This window comes from Botrytis cinerea, chromosome 14 (genome assembly GCF_000143535.2).
Source record: "Botrytis cinerea B05.10 chromosome 14, complete sequence".
Lineage (NCBI taxonomy): Eukaryota > Fungi > Ascomycota > Leotiomycetes > Helotiales > Sclerotiniaceae > Botrytis > Botrytis cinerea.
The window spans coordinates 645,403-668,041 of NC_037323.1; the positions used below are offsets into that span (position 1 = coordinate 645,403).

Here is a 22,639-nt window from a genome sequence, read left to right on the forward strand (position 1 = left end):
CAAGGAAGGAAGGGAGGAAGGGAGGAAGAGTGAAGGAAAGGGTTAAGATTGATTGACCGACTTCTTCGTCTTCTCCTTATTTTTTTCTTTTTTCTTTTTTGCTTCACTCTAAATTTGACCATGTATTTTTTCCTCTCTTGTTTAGTTGCACCGTACCGAGTAGAACGTGCAAGCATTATTTGGACCTATTTCCAAGTAGTTCAAGTAGTCCAAGTCGTGTGAAGCCGTTCTAGTCCTTCTAACAGGGAATGGCTGTTCAATGACGAACGTTGGATGGTTGTTTTCAGATGTTGATCAGAGGCTAAGGTGTGCGAATGGATTGAGAATGTATGGAAATGGATATGAGATGTACAAGAATGGATATGAAATGCACATTAATATATACTCGTGTGTATTAATCTCGGCTTATGCACACTCATCTACACCAATCTACCACTACAGAAACATGCGCGGCCAATCAACCGCCGATTGTGCCTGATTAAAAGGATTCGAACCTGCGGAACCTGGTGAACCTGGTGAACCTGGTGAACCTGTCTACAGTGTCTGCTGTGCCTTTCGATGCACATCCGTCCTATGTACGCGCCTCCCTGCCTGGGTCAAGAAAGATGCATGTGAGTAATAATTCCCACAATGCTGACAATACCATGCGACAGATGAGATGGTCCTTATGATATGATGGTCCATATCTTGATAACATAGAGCATCAAGATTGCTGGTGAACCAAACCCAACCTCTTCTTCTTAACAATCACAAGATTCGCAAGATTCACAATCATCTCTCGCGCGCGCTCCCCCTCTCCCCCTCTCGTTTCTACACCGTTTCCTACATAGAAGACACATCGTTCTCCTTTCCTTTCCTTCCCTTCCCTTTCCTTCCCTTCCCTTCCCTTCCCGTAAAACATTCACAAATCACAAAAGATATTCATTCACAACCAATTCCCCCCTTCCCCTCAATGCTCCGGAACTACCTATTCTAGATTATATAATGAATACCATGGAGTAAATAAATCCGCGACCATGTTATCAGGAGAGTACACTGACGGTACAACACACTCCACCAAGGAAGCACAACTTCAAAGTTTACGATTCAGAAGTCAAAGTTCAACAACCCTGAAACCCTGAGATCCCGAAATTCCTGTATTCTTCTTCACCAGCCAGCCAGCCAACCAGCCAGCCAGCCAGAGAGACAACGCAGCCACTTTCTCTAGCTCCCCCATCTAGTCTGCACACCAAGGAAACGCCCGCATTATGGCACATTTATCAGATTTAATCGACCACATTCCAATATCGGATGAGCAACAACGTAGCACCCTGAAATGTTGCTGTGGCCGCAGAGACTGCGCATTTCTCCTTCATAATGGCGAGGTCTTGGACAAACTGGAGGGAGACGTGACACTGGCTGCTCAAATGGGTCAGGTATGAATGCTTTCTTTCCATGTTTCTCATCTTCTGGCGTTGGTGTTACCATTGATCTTTCTACATTCCTCAACGCACCTCAATCTTTCTTACTTTCGTACGTTTCCCCCTTTGCACCGGCAAACCTCAGGGGAAATTAAAGGTAGCAGAGATTTTACTTGGAGGAAGTGGATACTGTGATCTTGGTTCTTGGATTATTTACTTGTGGCCTCGATTTAAATTAGTCTAATCTTCTTTCTTGTTTACCACCCCGCGTTATCGTACGCGCTTACATATAATTAAATGGGTGCGAAGGAGTGGGGACGCGGGAAACAAATATTAGGAAGATGAATCAACCATTGACTTTTGCTCTGCAGGCTTTGTTGGAAAGACATGAACATTATATGCTCGATGCGGAACGAGAACGAGCAAAGATGACGGCGAAGATCGAGCAGTTGGAAGTGGATAAGAAGGAACTGGAATTGAAAAATGAAAAGACAATTGCGGAGAACAAGGCACTGCTAGACCAACTCGAGGGTCTCAATGATAGTTATGAAGAATCCGAGGTCCAGATCAAATTGCTCGAATCGACTTTACAGAGCACGCGTACCGAGATGAAACGTCTAGAAACCTTAGCTTCGAGAACACACCAGCTAGAGAGAGATTTGGCAATCTTGGAGGAAGAGCAAGAAACTTTACGAAAAACCATTATACATACAGCTGCGGAAGAACGCACGGCAATATTGAGATGGAAGAGAGCGGAACGAGGAGTTTGTGATTTGCAGGATCAATTAGAGAGAATCGAACGAGAGGCACAAGAAGAAAAGGCACGACATGTGGAAATCTTGGGACGTATGGAGAGACAACGAACCGTTGAAAGAGAGTTGGATACGGCTGCTTGTCGTTTGAAGGGTGCCGCTGCAGCCACATCAGGGAGAGGCAAGCCTGGTACCAGTGTTGTCTCGCATTTTGTCAAGGATATTCTACAGGATAATGCGAATTTGCAACTTGGGATAGTGGAGTTAAGAGAGATGCTGATGAATTCGAATGATGAAGTACAAACATTACGAGATCAACTATTGATGCATCAACCGATGTATGCGGATGATGTTGATAACGTCGCTCAGCAGCGGACATTAGGGGCAGAACTTGCGCCAAGCGAACAGGATTCCGAGCAACGAACACAAGAACCACAAGTTATTTCCCAAGCGCTTCATATACATCACCATTACCATATACCAAAGAGAGAAGAGGTGCGTAAACCGAAAAAGAAGCGGACCTCTTTGAATTCCAGTATTTTCCCTCCACTGAATCGAAGTCCACAATCTCCACGAATTTCTAGGGGCGCAGAGAATGCTATACTAGCTCAAACAGCAGTCACCGTTCCAAGTCCTATCAATACTAATAATCGATGGTCAGCCCAATCAAGTCAATTGTCAGAGTTTGCTCCTTCATCTGTACCATCTTCTCCACAATCTATGTATCGAAGCAGTGCCCTATTTGATCGAAGTTTCGACATTGATTCATCGCGTCCGACATCACCTACCTCAAGTATTGATCCATTGTCGCCTCGAGTTCACCCTTCATATCATAGAAAGCGTCCCTCCGAAGTTTCAACCCGAAGCTTTTCTGCTATTTCTAATTTTCAACCTCATAATATAATTCACGAAGAGGAGGATGACGACGATTCTCACAATGTTTCAGGCCTACAGTTTACGGGAGTTCCTTCTCTCGCGGGTGATTCTACAAATCCTACCACTTCAGATGTTTCTGATAATGCGATTGATGAGTGGATACCTCGTCAATTTGGTCCTAGGTTACATCGTTCTCCATCTCATGAATCGATTGTTTCAATTTCAGGCATCGATATTCATACATTAAAAGCTCGACCATCACAATTGAATATGACCTCGGTCGGACCATTAATCAGACCGCAATCTAGGCTTTCCACTCCAACGATGACATATTCCACTGAAACTATTACTGGTGCGTCTATGATTACAGCTCGGCCTACTTTATCTCGAACCGGTCATGACAGTACGAGTTATCTTCGTTCCAACATTGGGCACACAAACACAACGAGATCACCGAGTAATGATCGAAGTTCTATTCGATCTAGCTCATCTAATGAAGGCAATAACAGTAGTACTAGTACTGGTCTAGGAAAGAAAGTCGGCGGTTGGGTCTTTGGTCGTTGGGGAATGTCTCCTGCTAAATCAACAAACGATCTTAGAAGTTCCTCGGACGCTGACGTACCTGTTCCTCCACCAACTATTCGGGCTGTGAGCACACCATCTATTTCTATAACCCAAGAGCCTTTGAGAGCCATGTTGGGTAGAGCCGCGGGAATCAATCAAAAGGGACCAATTCCAGGGTTTAGACAAACGGAGAAGGCGCCTAGTAAGGTGGTGCCGGATCTGGTTGATAGAGATGCTTTGGCGGAGGTATTGGAGGAATGATGATGATATGGAGAGTTTTGGGTGGATAATAAGAGACAAGAGTTGAATTTCATTATAATAGGATGGGGGATCGGAGTGTGGATATGGATCACCTTCATTTTACTACATGTCGGGGAGTTTCTTTTGTTGATTTCCTTTGTTGAATTTGGAGACAGATATTACAAGTTTGATCATGTGGAGTATATTTTTTACATTTTTTATTTATCTATATATAATTTGCAGGGCGTTTGGTGGGATCATTGGGTGGATTACTGGTCGGATAAATTGGGATGGAATGGTTTTGTATGGATACCCTATTTGCGTTTTGTGTATAATTTTTAACTTTCTTTTCCCTTCTTTCTTTTGTTCGGAGATTATAGATGGATGGATTTATTAGGTATTAGGCTATGTTATGAAATGGGATGAGGTGTGATGTGATGGAGTAAGTAGCATTGGAAGATCAGATGCGATGGTGTGGAATGGAATAGGCTGGAACAAGAGAAAATGGAATAGGATAGGATAGGATAAGATTGAATAAGATGGAACCAGAAATCCATATCAGTAGCATGTTTTGGAGAGGATGTCAGATGTTGAGTATTAGATGGTAGATTGTATGTAGTAGGTAGTTAATAAATACTAGGTATGTAGATGGGTAGGTAATTCATAATACTTTGAAAGTCAAATCGAGGTGCTCAGTCTTTATTTCATTTCTTTTCATTTCATGTTTCAATTTTGAATTCCAGATTCGAGATTCGAGATCGGGGAGTGGAGTGAAGTGAAGTGCGTTCGGAGCTGGGAGCTGGGAGCTGGGAGTTGGTGAATACTGTCTAGCTAGCTAGTTATATGGGTATAGTAATTAAGTAAGCGAATGAGTGAGTTAGTAATTGTGTGAGTGAGTGAGTGAGTGAGTGAGTGAGTGAGTGTGTATACTGAATTTTTTATTGGGGGAGGGGGAGCGGGAGGGGAAAGGGGCTATCATGCTATCATATTATCATATTATCTATATCGATATCGATATCGATATCAATACTAGAGAGACTCCAGAGAGAGTATCTACAGCAAAAGAGATGAATAGATATCTCACTATTTCTACGGGATGCGGGATGCAGGATGCAAAGTTTGCATTTTCTTTCTTTCTTTCTTTCTTTCTTTCTTTCTCGATTATAAAGCGCGATTTGTACATATTATGTATGTATAGTATCCATCTATCCATCTACCCATCTACACTTTAATCCCACTCTCTCTCTCTCTCTCTCTCTCTCTCTCTCTCTTTCGAACCATAAATAAGCGTTTCAAGCATATTAGTTTCATCTTTTTTGTCTGTCTGTCTATCTCTCCATAAACGAAAAAAACAAAAAAAAAAATCAGGCGGAAATCGAGTGCTCTTTCAAAAGACTTCTTCAACAGATTCAGATTATAAATTTATTTCAAATCAAGTAGTGAAATGTGTGAGACGAGCAAACGGAAAATTCGAGTCTTCTTTGTATTTGATCTTGAGTGGTTTTTTTATTATTGAGTATTATATCAAGAAAAGATTGTAGTTGTTAAAGGTTCTTTCAAATAGGGATCAATTCCCGCCTGTTATTTCGCTGACGTAGAGTCTATCTATTATGGGAGTAGAGGAGTAGAATGGTGAGTGGGGTTTAATCATATTTATTCCATCGCTTTTATTTACTGTCTAATGTTTGTTATTCCCTGTTTCTCTATTTCCCTGGCTCAACGCATCGTAACATGCAGATTCCAGCACCATCATTTTTAAATTAGGCAAGTATCCGTATCCGTATCCGTATCCCGACGCGACGACGCGACGATGCGCGATGTATGAATTTCCACTTCAAGACCAACTTAAACATACTCGGATTCTCATCCTCACATCCTCATCACCCATCACTCATCCATCATCCATCCATCTCTACTTCGCCCCCCTAATCACCAATTTCGAAATCGGCATCTCATTCACAACGGGCTGCTCTCTCATGCTCTCCGAAACCAGCTGCATCATCTCGTTAGTTTGATACATCGCTTCCCACAATCTCATCGTTGCATTCTGAGACCATTTGCAAGAACTCACTGTCGTGTTTTCTGCTCCTGCTCCTGCTCCGGCTGCGGCTGCGGTTGCGGTTGTGGTTGTTTGAGCTGCGGGTTGTGCTTCTGTACTGCTGTTTGATGTGGATTGAAATGCAGATGCAGATGCAACTAAAGGTGACTCTCTAGAACGAGGTCTTGCGGAAGCCTCATATGTACGTCTTGCTTGTAGATCGTCGAACATTTTCTCGTATCTCATTTTCCCACTTCCAAAAGCGGGAGTGTACCCTTTAATGTAGTTTATACCATCATCAGTTTCTTCATCTGCAGACTCTTCGTCGCTTGTAGAAACTACGTTAGACAATGTGCTCTGTCTACGAACATCTCTCCTCGCGGTAAAATTATCCAGATTCATAGCTGGATCCGGAAGAGGCGAATCCGGATCTACATTTGGATCCACGGCCTCATCATCAGCATCTAGATTAGCCGCAAGTGAAAGTTCAGGGGCCGGGCCTGAAGATGAACGTGATGGGTTCGCGAGACCGCCACCCGATGCTGCACCGCGGGCGTTTCTTCGAGCACGTTGATTTCTTCTCGTGCTATCTCCTCTACGCGATCGGTTTCCTGGGCCTAGGGATCTAATGATTCGGTATTGTGGGAGTCCTCGGGCTCGGCGCCGTGCGTTGAAGCGTTCAAATGCAAGAACACGTATAACGTCACCTGTAATGGGATTGCGAATCTCGGTGGTTTCATCAATTGGTGGGATACCCATTTCATGCTCTGTACCACTTGTAGAATTATGATCTTGACGGGATTGTTGTTCGATAGGACCGGATAGTGTGGATAAAGCGGTAGGGTCAATTAAAGGGTTTGTTCTTGGGATAGATCGAGGATCAACCAGATCGGGATTTTCTGCTCGCTCAAGAGCTCTTCTCTCGAGAAATGATTGAAATTGACGCTCGGCAAATGGAGGTAGTGAGTCAACGGGTACATCATCTCCTGCGGTTTGGTATGTACTGTTCTCGGGAACAGATTGCATGCTGACGTCTTCAGAAAGGCGAGAGATTATGTAATTTGGAAATGAAGTGCCATTTGATTTGGGGGAGGGAGGTGGTGACATCCTGGAGAATATCGAATTGGTTGATTTGGTTGAAATCAGCCGCAATTTATATGAAAATTCGGAAAGACCAGTTTAAGTTATAGTTTTGAGGGTTGTCTTGATTTACAAACTTCGAGTTCGTGACGGAATCGAGTTGGAGAGAGAGTTTAGAATTACTCAAGACGGAAGTAGAAGTAGAGGTTGAGAGTATACTGAAGATAAGGGGAGTGAATATACTGACCCAAAATATTATCAAGGTGAAGTTAGAAGACAAATCCTATATCCACAAGTTTTTCTGCACGTCTCATCCTCTAGAAAACCACTTTAACCATGTCATAACAATCTCTTCGTCCTACCGAAACTTTTGACAGTAAGGATAACCGTGAAGGAAGAATTTATATTTCCTTTCGTCCAAAGATTGGAGAATCAAATAAACGGTATCAGTGGTATACAAGTGTAATGTAATTATAAAGTGTTTGATCTGAAGCCGTTGCTGAGAATATGTTTGATAATAACGCCGATGAAAATATACGAGTTGATTATCTTCTTATGTTTCTGCAAATTTGAGCAGGAGAATAAACAGAAACACCCTCATCAATCTTTCCTATAAGTTATGATAACATTTTGGAGGAAAGCGCCGCGGAAACTTCTTCGACAATAGGAAGTCGTTCCTGCCATATTCAGACTTCAGTGATTACATCTGAAGACTTCCTCTTTCACCAAGTCACGAGTCATGATTTTCAGCATGCGGAGAAAGATTTAATATCTTTGGCAGGGATAAGAGTGAAATATTATTAGTACATATATATTTTCAGTGTCGAGACTACTAACAGTAAAAGCAACCATAGTAATACAGAGAGAGTTAATGTGATATTAAAGCTAGAAATGTCACGATCAACAGATATGCAACAAACAGCTTGATTCAAACATAGGATTTTTGTTGCACATCTCATGTTAAACCAGACGGCTCTTTTCAACTCTATTCTTTCCATCAAGAGATATACCAATAGTATTCAAAAGCCCATGGAAATCTTCAGAAGAAGCAGGAGTTCAACAATATCAAGAGGCTAGCTTGATAACTCATGTATTCGATGATGTATATGCAGACAGAGCGATATTTTGTGATTTACAAATGGTCTCGAAGGCGGAATCTAGTTGAAGCTAAAGATAATAGGGGTATAATCTTTGTTTTGTTGCACATCTAATGCTTTCTTGATGCTCGGTTTCGAAACCGAAGTTACTCCTTTGCGATTACATTTTTTTGCCTGGAAAAAACAAGAAGCATGCTTAAAAGAAGGAAAGGTTGAAAATTGAGAGATTCTCACAAATATATAGCTAATCGTTGATTTTCTATCTCTTGTCAAGAGAGAGTTGTGAGTTTTTGTCAGTATCGAGACTGCAATTTGAGTTTGAGTAAGCGAGCGAGGTATTATTTTGTTGCACATCTGATGGCATTTCAGATGCTCAATTCTAGATGGTTACCAACATCTTCACATCTATCTCAAACTGTATGAAAATCTTCAGTCATATTCGAAAATAGACAAAGTACAGCATAAGAAAGTCTCAGAGATATTAGCTAGGGCGATCCTGCTGACAGCCATCCAAAAACGAAACCGATATGAATCCAGAAGCTAGCGCGCTGAACACGACATTTGAACTAGTCACTTCATGGCTTTTTCCATATCTGAAGCTCTTCAAGCATGATTCGACCACTTCCAAAACCGCGCTTTGAGCAATTCTAATTCCTACATATCTTGAACGATGGACTTCGAATTATCCAATACATACTCTCATAAAACAGTAGCGGCATTGCCTCAGATACAAAAATGATTCTAGAATTTTTTAGCTTGGAATACCAACTTTCCCTTAGTTTTGAGAGCTTTTTATTAGACCTGCACGTTGCAGTTCGGGTTACTAGCAATCAACACTGAGCTGTGGATTTTGAAGCTGCTGTACCCTTGGTGACAGAAGGACGGTAGAGGGCAACAAGTTGGACAATTTTTCTGCAATTTTGCGGTATGGATAGAAAGAACAACAGTGGACAAGAAAGGAATGACGCAATACGAAGCAAATGAAAACGCGCAATGGTACTTTTCGAGATCATATCAATAGCGAAACACAAAAGTGAACGACGAGAGTGACAATTAGCTAGCTACACGTAGTACACCCATCTCTCCTGTGTTCTAGATAAATTGCTTCATAGCTAAGAAGGATAAATCACACAACTTTTTTCAAAAGCACACCTCCATCAACTATTCAATCGCTTTCCTTAACAATCTGCTCCAACGTCTTCACATATTCATGCACTTCCTGTGCCCCAGTTAAGGTTATATCCCTCCTCTTACCCTCAACACTAACAACTGGCACACTATCCACACCATTTCCCTCCGCCTCTCTAATCAGATTCTTCACATCCATCAATCCCTCATATTCATCCTCAATGATCTTCTTTGCTTCTCCTTCACCCACCCCCGCTTCCTTACAAGCGGCAAGTAATGTTTCCTCACTACTAGGATGTTTCTCCTCTTGGAAATACATCCGATACAATGCCATGACGATCTTATCCGCTGTTTCCGGACCACCGCCTTTCACATCTTCTTGTTGGAAGTGTTGAACGACTCGATGAGCATCGAGGGTATTGGCAACTGTACCGCCGAACTTGTAATCTATACCTGCGGATTTTCCATATGCAGTCATCAACTTGATATACATTTCCATTTTGTCCTCAGAATCTCCGTAGCGGGACTTGCGATACCAATCATATTTATCTTCGCCTTCTCTGCTGGCTCCGGGATATAGTTGGTATGGTGAAAACTTGATGGTGAAGTTAACTTTCGAAGCTGCATCTGTTGAACGGACGATACGGAGTGCTATAGGGATTGTTAGTAGACGGAGATGGGTGTATGGACCTGAGTGAATGTGGGGGGAGACGATGATCCTCATCACGTGTGTGATATCCTTTCCCAATCTATTTCCCATATTTTGGATATTTGGGTCTCATTTCAACCGACTTCTAACATGGAAAAAAAAGCCCATTTCTTACCTTCATCCAATCTAAGTAACGTTGCTGCAGTTAGTAATCCGTATTTCTCAGATTTCCAATAATATTCCCATGAAATATTGAATATCCTTACCTCTTCTTGGCTAGATAGGTCCTAATTGCGGCCAACACGATCAGTCATGCTCTTGTTCTCGTATTCCATCCAAATGTGCTTGGATAATCACCCGCATATGCAATGTGCTGATGGTGAAAATCGCAAAGAATCAAGAAGATGGATAGAAAAGGAAGGAATGTAGAGAATTTACGGAGACGACTTACCATGGACAAATGGTATCAAAGGTAAATGTGATGGTAGAATCGTACATGGTGTTGGCGAGTCCTGAATACGAGGTCTGGGGACCTTTTCAGAGTGTGAGAATAGAAACGTGGGATGTATTGATTCGAGATGCGAAGATGTGAAATGGAAGTGGTTCTTAACCTTATACTTTGTAAAGAGAGAATGTTTAGAAATTTCTCGAGAGGTAGATTATATGATATGTATATAATTCATTGAAATGAAGGGGGCAAATGTAGATATGATGTTGTTGTTGATGTCGACTGTTAACTCGCGCCATTTCTCAGTCTACTCCAAGAACTACCCCGCGATGAATAAGCGGATCAAAGTCTCGTGGCTAGCCAAACATATTTCATTCCAGCCACACCACGCTTGTTCATCGTGCGAAGTATTGTTTGTCCTTCCACTCAAGCGACCGACAATCTTTTTCTGAATGCCATCACTACAGACTTCTCAAGATGTAAGATACTGCGTACCTCAAATGCAGTACAACCCTGCCAACAAAATGGTTATCAACATGCCAAGGTATATTTTCATCTATTCGTCGCTTGAATCGACCCGTGTAACTATCTCATCCGGTATGGATCGATTCAGCATCCAATAGATGGAGTGATGACAAGTACGAAGCATGATACTATACCATGCCACTATTGATGAGTCTTCGGCACAACTCGGTGTCTTTTCTTATCTTCCTTGTTCTCTCAATCAATATAGACAAACCGAACTCATGATACGAGGGGGCAAACAAAAGGCTCAATAGAAATAGCCTCATGTCTGAGACAAAAAAGGTACAAAGGCACGAGGAACCTAGCCCTACAATCGGAAGTACCGAGCTTGGGTGGGAGGCTTAGCTTTTGAATCGTTCACTCGTGAGATGTCATCGTGTTCGAAGACAGTTGATTGACTATATGCTCATCTCTTCTTTCTATGCTTACTTGGCGAAATATTTCTTACTTTTCCGACCTTTTGTTCTGCTCAGAAAGGCCCATGAAATCCCGCACTTTTCCTGCAGGGAATTAATGGACATGATGGAAAAACGCAGGAGCGCCTCGTCTCTTGGTCCCGCTTAAATACATGTAAAGTAGGAGGAAAAATACCGTATTTCCATTTTTAGTAATATACACCTGCCAGTCAAGTTGATCAGCAGTTACTTCTTGCCTCCCACGCAATACACATATAAAATGAAATCCCCCTCTTTTCTCAAGAAATTCTTATCTCTTGCATAAACGTACATATCACTTTCCGAAAGAGATATCAACGTAGCAAAGCGCATAGTCGCATCAACCCTTACTGTCTGTCGTTAATTTTCAAAGTAAACAAGAACATCAATCATCTACACAATCGTTTTTGCCTCACACCCAACCCTTATTACAATACCTAGTACTCTTGGACTCAACTCTGATATCTAGTGGGTGAAAGTTTTGGTTACTACGATAATCAATTCATAACATACTGAATCAAAGCTCAAAACAATGAAGTCGTTCGCTACTCTTGGTGCAGCAATTGCCGCTCTCGCTGGTATGAGTAGTGCTCAAGTTACATAGTCAGTTACTCTTCCAATCCTATATCAATACTATAGATCTTCTCTTCGCCCATCGGGTTCGACTGACGTAACATCACTACAGTAACTCGACTACCGGAACCTTCTCGTGCCCTATTGTCAATGGTGCATACTGCGCAAGTTCATCTCTCGGCGGGCCTATCATCATTCGATGCACAAATGGAATTGGTCAACCAGGAAACTGTGATGATAACCTTGCCGGATACTTCCCTTACGGGGTGAACTATTCACCATGTTGGGAGACAAGTGATAAGAGTGGTGACGCCGCTTGTTCTAAAAAGTATGTTACATATCTCATCCTTTCATCTCATATTATAGCCTCCACCTCCTCTCTCATCGAGCATCCTTAAACTCGCTCATCTCATTTTCCCTTTGACTTCTGACCTTCAATATCACACAACTAACAACTACTAGCTGCATCGTCCAAGGTGGCTCAGGCAATTTCAATGGTACATTCACCCTCCCCAACTGTACACCCATTCCAAACCCCTCTGCCACCTCATCTCTCAACGGTTCAACAACTACAACATCAACTGGTACATCGACAATTGTCGATGGTTCAACAACTGAACTCATAACTTACACCACAACCTTCTGTTCTACCTCCACCCCGGTAGTTCTTCCATCCGTCACTCCGCCCACTGTCTCAACTACCATCGTAACTCTTCCATTGATCACAGCCCCTACTGTCTCTACAACTCCTGTTATCATCCCATCATCAGGTCTTACTACCGTTATCTGCTCATCCGGTACCGCTGTCGGAACTGGTGGCTCGGGAGGCGGTTCGGGCGGTGGATCAGGTGGCGGATCAGGTGGCGGTTCTGGCGGTGGTAGCTCTGGAGTCCACAACGGCACAACCGGTGGATCAGGTGCTGGCGGAAGTGCGACTGCTATACCCGTTGGACCAACTAAAACTGCTACTGGAACTGGCGCGCCTGAATATACGGGTGCTGCTAATGTTCTCAGTGCAGGTAGTCTCGCAGCTGCAGGTGCTGTGCTTGCTTGGCTCCTTTAAATGCTTTTATGTTTGAGAGAATCAAATGAAATGGGGATGTGGAGGAGACTAGGAACGAATACACGATACACTCCTTATTCTTGATGATGGTATTTATGAGGATGATGGAGGACTTTTTGGCGATTTCTTACACAGTTTTGGAGGATGGTTTTGGACGACATACATACACACCTACGACGAATACGCATGACATGTTATGACTTTACGAGTCGACGACTCTCCTTAATGATAATTTCTATGGATGACGGATTGATGAGATGGATGTTGAATTTTTGGCAGCAGGTTATACGAGAATGAGAAGTTTTAGCTATTTCGGTGGGTAATCTCTTAATCCAAGGTGGAATGAGACAGGGGTGGGAGGAGGAGTAGTATGAATGGATATTTGAGTGTATGCCGTTGAAGGAAGCAAGATAGAAAGTGGTTGGGGGTTAAGGAGGGGGGCAGTATAGTTTAAGAACTGAATGATATGATATAACAATGAAAAGTGGATGAGATCACTCTATGTGATGTGATTCTCAGAATACTATCTTCTATATTCTTACCATTTTGTGATGGCATATCAAACTCAGTTTCTAAGTCTATACACAACTTACGTCATATAATTAGTAAATCTTGTTGTGCGATCGACTAGACACTACTTATTAGATCTGAACGTCTAGTTTCACATCAACATGATGATTGGAGAGGCATAAATAGGAATGGTTCAGCACAATTCAAAATTCAAACGATTACTTTTACTTTCCTCCTAGGACTATTGCATTATCACACTGTTACTCGCTGAGCTGAGTTGAATATGTTCTAGGAAGATAATATACATATACATATACATATAAGCAGACGGAAAATGTATCGTTTATATATATCTATGTAATGGATGGTAGGTAGATAGGAACTTGAAGAGTCTCTTCATTCTTGATTCTTAATTCTTGATTCGCAGAGCTTGATTCTATCCTATGCGTACCGTACCGTATCTGTTATTGTCTTTAGGTCTTCTCTCTCTCTCTCTCTCTCTCCCCTATTCAAAACCTGAAAGCTGAAAGTTAGAAATCGGCACTTGGAATTCTGTATTTTATATTCTACAAGTATCCCTTCCGTACGAATTCCTTCCCAACTTCTTTTCTCTCCTCTCCTCCTCCTCCTCCTTCGGCTCTTTGATAAATTTACCATCCATCTTATAAGCTATCCATTGCTATTCCATTCATGACCGCTTTCACCTCTCCATCGTATCCCACACCCCACACATAAAACCAGGTATCAAATATCGAATCGTGAAACAGTTGACCCCTCAACTAATAAATAACCTTGCCTACTCTCCCACTCATCTGCACACACATATACTCACAAGACCACATAACGAGCTTTCGCAATGTCAGGTATTCGAAACCAATACCAATACCAACACCGATATCGAAACAAACACCAAGCGCAAAGAAAGCAAACAAGAAACACCACGCCGCATGGTGCGGCGCCACGACAACGATAAAGACCATACATATATAACAACACAATGCAACACAACACAACGATATCAAAAAACCACGAGTTTTGTTCATCCATCCATCCATTCATTTATTCATCTATTTACATATCCAGCCATCCACCCATCCAACCAGCTACCCTAAAATCTACATTTCCATCCACAACAACACAGCCTATAATCCAGCAGACCACCCGTTAATCCCCCTTCCCCCCATCCATCTACCTACCAGATCAACCCCATCACCTCACCTCACCTATCAAACTCCCACAACCACACCCACTCTCCAGCAGCATCAGCATCAGCATCACCATCAAAATCATCAGCATCATCACCATCAGAGGAAAAAAAGTACAAAACATTAATATACATAATTTATTCATCTTATTCATCTCAATGCTATTCGTCAATTCCCTATCATTCAATTCCAATCCGTACCCGCTTCCTTCCTTTTGCTATGCATTGCATTTACTGCGACCAAAGTCTCCATACAAACAAGCTCCCTACATGCAAACAAGCTTCCTCGAACAAGCTATTTCGAACGAGCCTCCTCATCCCCACAAATGTTTTTCCCCTCCTTCATCTTCCCCTCCAACCCATCTTTTCTTAATTAAAAAAAACTCCCAAACTCCCAGTAAATAAGTTCGTGAATGAAAGACGTCAAATTAAATTATAGTAGTGTTTATATGCGTATCAATGAATGCGCGGTCGGTCCGCAAAAAGGATACTCCAGACTGTTCCAGCTCACAGCCCTGCTGCCACAAGAACGCCTGATTAACTTTCAGTGTATCAAATGAAAGACTTCGGCTAGATTTATACGATTCGCATTGTGTTTTTAAACGAATGAGGTATGTATAGTTGTTGCGCAGTGGGTATGCATCATGGACAAGAAAAAAAATGTGAAAAGAAAAATGCTCCGGTTGACCTCGCTGCTATGCAATAAAGGACAACTTCAAACGAAGGAAAGGAAGAAAATGGCAGTGAAGTAATAAAAACTCGTCTATTCGTATAATCCGCTCCTTATGTACCCAATGAGTGATATGAATGATTTATTCACTCTCAACACTTTTCGTTTCATACATTACATATTCTATAATGCTCGCCGACTACTCATAGCTGCCGATGCCCCCGCTGATGCTAAATCCTGTTTCGAGCTGACGCTTCGTGTAACTCGGGGTAAGCTGCTACCACCAGAAATTGCCACGGTTCCAGTACTTGTACGTTTCGGCCCAGGAGGTCCAGTTAATGTTGTGGCATTGGATTGTCTTCGAGGTGGAAGAGCTTTACTTGGGCTTGTCCCAGCTGCGGGTGGCCGAACAGATGAACCACTCTTGTAACTAGTAGCAGGTGGTTCTGGAAGAGGCCTATTGGAGGCAGGTGCAGCGGTGGTATTGTGTCGCTTTATTGGCGAGTCGATTCGAGTATTGATACGAGGTGGAGCAGTAGGTTTTTGGCCAGTGATGAATTCATGTCTAACAGCTTCATCAGGTTTCAGACGCTTTTCAGGATCCCACCTGAGACAACGCGCCAAAAAGTCAAGGAAAACTTCGTCATCGCATTTGATGGTTTGTTGAAGCGATCTTGAGGATGGTCGACGTCTACGTCCCTTTGAAGATACCGTAAGACGTGGTTTTCCGAGAGAATCAAAGAAGAGCTTTTTGCGAGTACTCTTCTCAATCAAATGCTTTTCCGGTGGACCAAACACTTCCATGATGCAGGCGAGTTGTTCCTGTTCGTTTTCACCAGGAAAGATCGGTACTCCAGTAAAAAGTTCCGCCAAGATACATCCAAGACTCCACATATCTATTGGCATACCATATGTCATACCGAGAATGACTTCAGGCGATCGGTAGAATCGGGATTGAATGTATGTATATACCTTCTCATTCTCGAAACAACTTGATCCAAAGTCAATAACCTTAATCTCCGAATGAAGAGGATGTGCGAGGAGAATATTTTCGGGCTTCAAATCACAATGAATGACCTTCTTTGATTTCAAAAGCAACAAACTGCTAAGCATTTGCTTTGTAAATCGCCGAACGATCTTCAGTGAGAAACCTCTGAAAGAATGAGCTTTGATGAGCTCATAAAGATTCATATCTAAAAGTTCAGTAGAGATACAAAGATGACCACGGAAGTAAAAGCTTTGAACAAAGTTGACCATGCTGTGCTTGTTTTTGGGATCCTATAAGTGTTAGCTGGTTACTGAGCGAAGCGATTGGAATTACATACCCATTCGCGTAACTTTTGGAGGATGTTAACCTCTACCAAAGCTTGCTGATGGAATCTCTTCTTGTTCCGAATGATCTTTATAGCTACTAATCCTCCAGTCTTGTGATCAATACATCTTACGACTTGACCAAAACTTCCCTTGCCAAGAACATCGATGATTTCATAACGATATGAGAGATGATCTCCAGTGGCGATTTGATAATCTCCTCTTTCATCATCATACCCGAAATTGGCAGCATCAGATTGAAGCTGACCAACGTGTTTAGCTGCACTAGATGTTCCACAGAAGTAAATGTCCTTGTAATCGACAATTTCCCCCTTCTCATAAATGTTGAGATGCGAGACAAGTTTGAGGGCCTGTTGAGGGTTCGCTCGATCCTTAGGAGTAGCACGTTTTCTTAGAGCATCCAATTGACGAGCTGCCGTCTCTGTTTCCTTTCGTTTATTCCCGAGCTTCTTCATCTCATCTTCTGCCAGAAGATCATCCTTGTCCAATTCCGCTGTCCAGTGATCCTGATGTCTAATACTGGTACTGGAAGCCTTTGGATTCAGCATTCTATGCATAACCGAAGATGTAGTTCGAGAAGTCGCGGTTGGGATATTCCTTTCAGAAGCCATAGAGTCGGTTGATGTCTCTTTCTTCGGACTGTTTCGATTCAAACCCCAGCTATCACTCTTTGTTCTGTCGTGACCTGTGATCATATTGAGGCTTGAAACTGAGCTCTTTCTTCGACTGGAATTGAGATAAGTAGTAGTGGTTGACTTGACCGAGGGACTAGGACTAGGTATTTCCTTATTATTGCTACTCATATTATTCATGGTAGAAGAAGCAGGCAATCTAGGTGGTGGCATATTGTCATGTTTTGGGGGAGGAGGAGGCTGATTGGCTTCTCTTCCGCCTGTTGCTTGAGCAGCACTGGCGGTGTTCTTCGATCCAGATCGCTTCCAGCCTAGACTCAACTTTCTTCGCAATGAAGTTGTTGAAGATGGTGTTGGGGGTTCTTCTGGACTTGAGACTTCCGCAGGAGTATCCGTTTTAGCTAATCTATTCACCTTTAAGGCACGTGGTCCAGTCAACCTTGCCGGCTTGTTTTCAGTCGTCGAGGTGTCCATCGTAGTGAAATCACCACTAGTTTTGGATCGAGGCATAAGATGTTGGCCAGCGTTATTCTTAGGGAGAGATGAGGACAAATATGGGGAGGTTTCCCTAGGCGGCGGTGGACGGTTATTAGCTATAGGTATAGGCTTTGTCCCACCGTTACTTCCAAATACTTGCGAAGACTCCGTTGGTCTATGATGAATAGAGCTATTGCTCCGCATTTTGGGCATATGATGCTCTGATTTGTCTTCGTTGCGACGGGAAAAGAATGAGGTCTTGGAAGCTGTCATGGGTGAACTTGGAGTTTTTGTATTTGTCCGCTTAGGCGGAGGAGTAATGGCACCATTTGGTAAGGGCTCAGGATTGGATATGGCCGCAGCCTTTGCAGCCGTGGGGGCACTCAATGGTAACAAATTCAAGGGTGGCAGACGAAGTGGTTGAAGGTTCTTTTTCTTGGGAGTCGTGGTATTCTGTTTTTGCTGTTCAAGATCCGAATTCGAGCTGGGTGGTGCATGCCTTGACCTCTTTGGCTCTCGTTCAACCTTAGTTGGCTCACGTGCAGAATTCCTACCAGAAATGCTATTTGTTGAAGTACTGTTAATACTACTAGCATCAAAAGGCATACTTGATTTCCTCTTGGTGAAAAATGGAGTTTCGATAGGTGAATCTTTGGGGGATTCATACGCTTTGGGAATCGCGGGAACTGGCGGAACATCCTCCTCCTCATTATTGCCAGCGGAGCTATGAACATTTCGTGACTTAGGTGTTGGTAACCTTGATGCTGTGGGGGCAAGTGACGATACTCGAGGCTGTAAGGAACCTGCAGTATTTCGAGATGTGTTACAGCTTGAACTCGACGCAGCTGAAATAGCAGAATTGTACTTACGGTTACTATCCGGGGTAGTTCGAGATGATGAAGGTGTAGGCACCTTTCTAGGTAACATGGAAGGAGATCTTGAAGACCCTCGAGGAGTAAATGCGGGATAAGAGTCAGGTTGTGGAGTTGGCGGTGTACCCGGCGAAACGGTTGGGTTTCCTTGATGAGTCGATAAACGTTTGGCTCTTCGAGTATCCGTAGGGCTGATGGTTCTAGCCCCAAGCCCACTTGCATGGGAAGTACCTGGCAAAACTGACATCCGCTTCGAGGTTGATGATGGTGTGGTTGCAGGTATTCCTGTTGCACTGGGCCTCCCTGGTGACTTTGCAGCAAGGGATGATGATCTGCTGTGATCTGGTGTGCCAGGCTGAATAGAAACTTGGGGTTGCCCTTTACTCGGAGGTTGCAATGATTTAGTTTTCGCTGCTCTCGAGGCCGTTGTACCTCTTGCTCCGTCCATATAACTTGGAACCCCTGTATTATTCATTCTTGCAGATGCATTGGCAGCATCCGACAAAGATTGTAATGATGTACTTGGAGCAAGACTCGGACGTCGTCTTTGTGTGGTCCCCGCCTTGCTCGAGCTATCCGACTCAGCGCCTCCGACAGATCTGCGCGGTATTCTAGCAGCAGGCGCATTGGAGGCAGCACTTCCAGATATCGGAGGATATTGATTTCGTCGGGTTCGAACAGCTAGAGGAGCAGATGGTGGGTCCATATTCCCCGATGCAGTTGAAGAAGTTGTTGAAGATATGCTACCTTGACGATTGCTCACACTCTGCCTACGTTGAAAAGAGGAGGTTCTCGCCGGTCGTGGTCCAGACACTCCACGCGCAGAACCTATTCCCCGCCCATTGTTCATAGATGCTTTGATTTCCCCCATTGAAGGCTTCTCTCTCGGCATTGAATCTCCCCCACCTGTTGCCGGATATTGAGCTGCAAGCTGTAGTTCATTGGAGATGCTGGTTTGCAGGTCGTCAAAACTGGGAGAAGGCAAGAAGTCGTAAGACGTCGAACTATCGTCGTTGTGAGCCCCAAATGTAAATAAAGTATGATTGTTTCGTTGCGGAGCATGCAGTGTAGGCTCTGTCCCGGCTATCAGACGCGATCCTCCGGTGCCTACACTGGGAGGATAATTCTCAGCAATCCTTCTGTTGAAAATATTAGTGAATTTGAGCGCCTCGAATGGCTCCCCGCGTGAAGGTTATGAATCTTACTGTCTTGTGGGTGAAAGGTCAGGCCGTGGACCTGATGGAGCCCTCTGTTCCCGAATCATGAATAAGGAACCAAAGTCACTGGGGAAAGCCAGCGACAGAAATTAATCTCGAGTAAAGGATTTTGCTTTTCCTTGAGCTCAGTCCGTTTAAGGGCCGAGTTTGTCGATAGACTATCTCATTTCAAATGGCCGTCGTAGGGTATAACTAGTAAACAGGGAAGTCGTTGTAAATAGGAACCCAGTAAAATGCAGCGGAAAGCTATCTGTATCTGCGTCTCTCGAGAGTCAATATCTTTTTTTTTTCTCTTCTCCACAGAAATCAAGCGCGTCAATTGACGGTCTCCTCTTTTTGCATTCGAAGTTTGGAAGATATCTCGAGGAATGGCTCGTGGATTGTGTTTAGTGGTGAAATGAAGATAGCGGTGGATGTTGTATTTTTTTTATTGTATGGAGAGTCAGTCTCTTTGCGGCTGCAGATAGACTAAGAGGAGTTGAACAATATTTGGGGGAATGGATTGCAAGCCTGTACCTGTACGTTCCCGTTACTGGTTGCTGGTGCTGCGAATGGGATAAAAGCTTGATGTTTCCCGTACCTTTTCGAGATTCGAGGTGGCTCAGGAAAGTCAGGGTGGTCAGGGTTGGGGGTTTATGACCAAGGTCTTTTCCGTTGCCTATAGAAACAAAAAGTGGATCTAGATTCTGTACTGACTGATGAGAGTGACTGCGTGTGAGTGACTGAGGGTGTGAGGGTGTGAGGGTGCGAGGGTGCGAGGGAGCACTGGGACGAGTGGGAGAATGGGCTGGGAGACTGACTGGGCTGGGCGACTGGGCGACTGGGCGACTGGACGACTGGACGACTGGACTGGAAGAATAGAAGACTGGGGTCCTCTGCCTTTAGCACCGTTGTGTTTATGTACGAGTAGTGAGTAGCAAGTAGCAAGTAGCGTGTAGGACGTAGTGTGTACGGTATGCACAGTCTGTCCGCAGGAAGGGCAGTGTCTTTTCTTTTTGCTCGATGCAGCGAGATGGCTTTCGAACCTATCACAGTGGGAACAGATGCAATAATAAAATCGTAAAGTCGTAAAATCATCAAAATCGTCAAAATCCCAGAAATGAACCAATGAAACAAAAGCACGCCTGGGTAAGATGGAGTACACTTAAATATGTTGAGCCTATCAAAATCTAAAGAAATGTGCAAAATCCATTCCATGAACCAAACTAACCACAATGTAGCACAGTTTAGATGGAAAACTGGAAGACTAGAATGCTAGGTGCTGATTCAAGGCAGAGACTGTAGTAAGTAAGTCCTGACTGACTGACTGACTGACTGACTGACTGACTGGAACGAAATCTGATCATCTCGGCGGTCAAGGTGGCTTGTTATCTCATTCACTCTTGAGTCTTCACCTCGAACATCAACCCCCTCCTTTCCCTCCCCTCACACATCTTCTCCTCCTTGTAGCCATGTTGAGACCTTCAATAAAGTTAATACGCAGAATCTACGAGACGGCAAACTCTTTCCAGGAGACCCAAGCAATGCAATCACAACTTTATTACCATTGTCAATGCTTTCAATGCCTCACCACTATAGGGAAGGATTGTTTGACAATCATTCCATTGATTAATGAGGACCCCCGTGTATAGATGGATGCATAGATTGTTTACGGGGTCTGGTAATCTGCATGGAGCATATACCGAGTGTCACATATCGGTGGTCTGGTGGAGGAAGGTCAAGGTTGAGATAACAAGCAATCGTGGTATGTCTAATTCGAGCGGATGATTGGGAATGAAGTTATATTGTGTGAATGATGGGATGTATGGATTTCTCAATCTATCTGCTCCGTAGCATGCAAATTGATACATGGCAAATTGGGCTGCTAAGATTATGAGTGTAGGGTTTCTGAAGTTAGTGCTCGAGTACCCGGCATGCAGGTTGATGGCTGGGTCAAAGTATGAATTGATATAGCAGTGAAGTTGTGTGATAAGTAAACAAACAGACCTTCTTCTTCTGCTTCTCCTTCTTCGTCCAAGTCTACTAGTCTTATCTGGATTTCTGTCGAGCGAGCCCTCTTCTCTCCTCCTAATATATGCAATCTTATTCGGTCTGATGGAGACTATGCTCCATGGAGGTCTCTGCCCTACTCGGCTTCAGGTTTTTGTACACCATGGCAGCACCAGCTAATTCCTCCACTAATGTATATGTATATCGCATGTAGGGAAGTGTCTACAGATCAAATTCTGTGAGGTACAGATCCACCTCAAGGCTAGAGAATGTACAACAATGCAAACAGGATGTCACACCCCTTTTTCCCCAAATGCTGTTTTCATCCATCAAAGCATCACCTGCTTCCGTCACCAAATGCTAACAAGTAGGTGTGCAAGACCAAGACCAAGCCAGTTGCCTTTCTTCTTGCTTAGTGTGTGAACCCCTGACACGTGCAGGCAATGTTCTGGGTAAGAAAAGAGCCCGAATGATAAGAGAGGGTTGCCCAGTCAAAGGAGTAATCAAGACTAAAACCATGTTTCAGCAACAAACATTGGCTTGGGTTGGGAGCCATGAATTATGTGATACTATTGATACTGGCTGGCATCGTACCATAGTACACAGTCCTCAGGAGTACTGCTTCATGATACAATCTACAGCTCGAGCTTAAAAAAGGGGTCACAACACAGCACACGCAGTCCCATCCAGCCGTTGATATGTGATCATGGATCAAAAACGTTTTATGCTCACTACCGTTGTCCCCAATCCCACCATCATTTGCCGTGATTTCTGGGGAATATTCAGCTGATTCCCAAGTCCCGAAAGTGCTGTGCCCGTATTCATAGATATTCAATACGTGCCCAATAAACTTAAATCATGGTTCCCAG

At 43.5% G+C, this 22,639-nt stretch overlaps 5 protein-coding genes across 6 annotated transcripts; 2 read left to right on the plus strand and 3 right to left on the minus strand.

Annotated features, from left to right (window-relative positions):
* Positions 1 to 514: 514 nt before the first annotated feature.
* On the plus strand, positions 515 to 4,513 carry BCIN_14g01460 (hypothetical protein). The gene is made up of 2 exons (XM_024697024.1): positions 515 to 1,415; positions 1,772 to 4,513. Exons 1-2 carry the CDS (start codon positions 1,248 to 1,250, stop codon positions 3,851 to 3,853), a joined length of 2,250 nt encoding a protein of 749 aa, XP_024552838.1. The 5' UTR covers positions 515 to 1,247; the 3' UTR covers positions 3,854 to 4,513.
* Positions 4,514 to 5,474: 961 nt separating this feature from the next.
* BCIN_14g01470 (hypothetical protein) lies at positions 5,475 to 7,500 on the minus strand. Its single transcript, XM_024697025.1, has 2 exons — positions 5,904 to 7,500; positions 5,475 to 5,825 (listed from the first exon to the last, which is right to left on the minus strand). The coding sequence occupies exons 1-2, from the start codon at positions 6,975 to 6,977 to the stop codon at positions 5,745 to 5,747; spliced, it is 1,155 nt and encodes a 384-aa protein (XP_024552839.1). The 5' UTR covers positions 6,978 to 7,500; the 3' UTR covers positions 5,475 to 5,744.
* Positions 7,501 to 9,109: 1,609 nt separating this feature from the next.
* On the minus strand, positions 9,110 to 10,552 carry BCIN_14g01480 (hypothetical protein). The gene is made up of 4 exons (XM_024697026.1): positions 10,276 to 10,552; positions 10,091 to 10,111; positions 10,000 to 10,010; positions 9,110 to 9,826 (listed from the first exon to the last, which is right to left on the minus strand). The coding sequence occupies exons 1-4, from the start codon at positions 10,320 to 10,322 to the stop codon at positions 9,213 to 9,215; spliced, it is 693 nt and encodes a 230-aa protein (XP_024552840.1). The 5' UTR covers positions 10,323 to 10,552; the 3' UTR covers positions 9,110 to 9,212.
* Positions 10,553 to 11,535: 983 nt separating this feature from the next.
* Positions 11,536 to 13,299, plus strand: BCIN_14g01490 (hypothetical protein). The gene is made up of 3 exons (XM_001552784.2): positions 11,536 to 11,834; positions 11,917 to 12,132; positions 12,267 to 13,299. Exons 1-3 carry the CDS (start codon positions 11,764 to 11,766, stop codon positions 12,865 to 12,867), a joined length of 888 nt encoding a protein of 295 aa, XP_001552834.1. The 5' UTR covers positions 11,536 to 11,763; the 3' UTR covers positions 12,868 to 13,299.
* Positions 13,300 to 14,715: 1,416 nt separating this feature from the next.
* Positions 14,716 to 20,782, minus strand: Bcpom1. 2 transcript variants are annotated; one of them, XM_024697027.1, is made up of 4 exons: positions 19,770 to 20,782; positions 18,562 to 19,703; positions 16,577 to 18,495; positions 14,716 to 16,529 (listed from the first exon to the last, which is right to left on the minus strand). In XM_024697027.1, the coding sequence occupies exons 1-4, from the start codon at positions 19,826 to 19,828 to the stop codon at positions 15,435 to 15,437; spliced, it is 4,215 nt and encodes a 1,404-aa protein (XP_024552842.1). In that variant the 5' UTR covers positions 19,829 to 20,782; the 3' UTR covers positions 14,716 to 15,434. The 2 variants fall into 2 exon arrangements, with proteins under 2 accessions (XP_024552842.1, XP_024552841.1); XM_024697028.1 differs by having other exon boundaries at positions 16,577 to 19,703.
* Between the last annotated feature and the right edge of the window lie 1,857 nt (positions 20,783 to 22,639).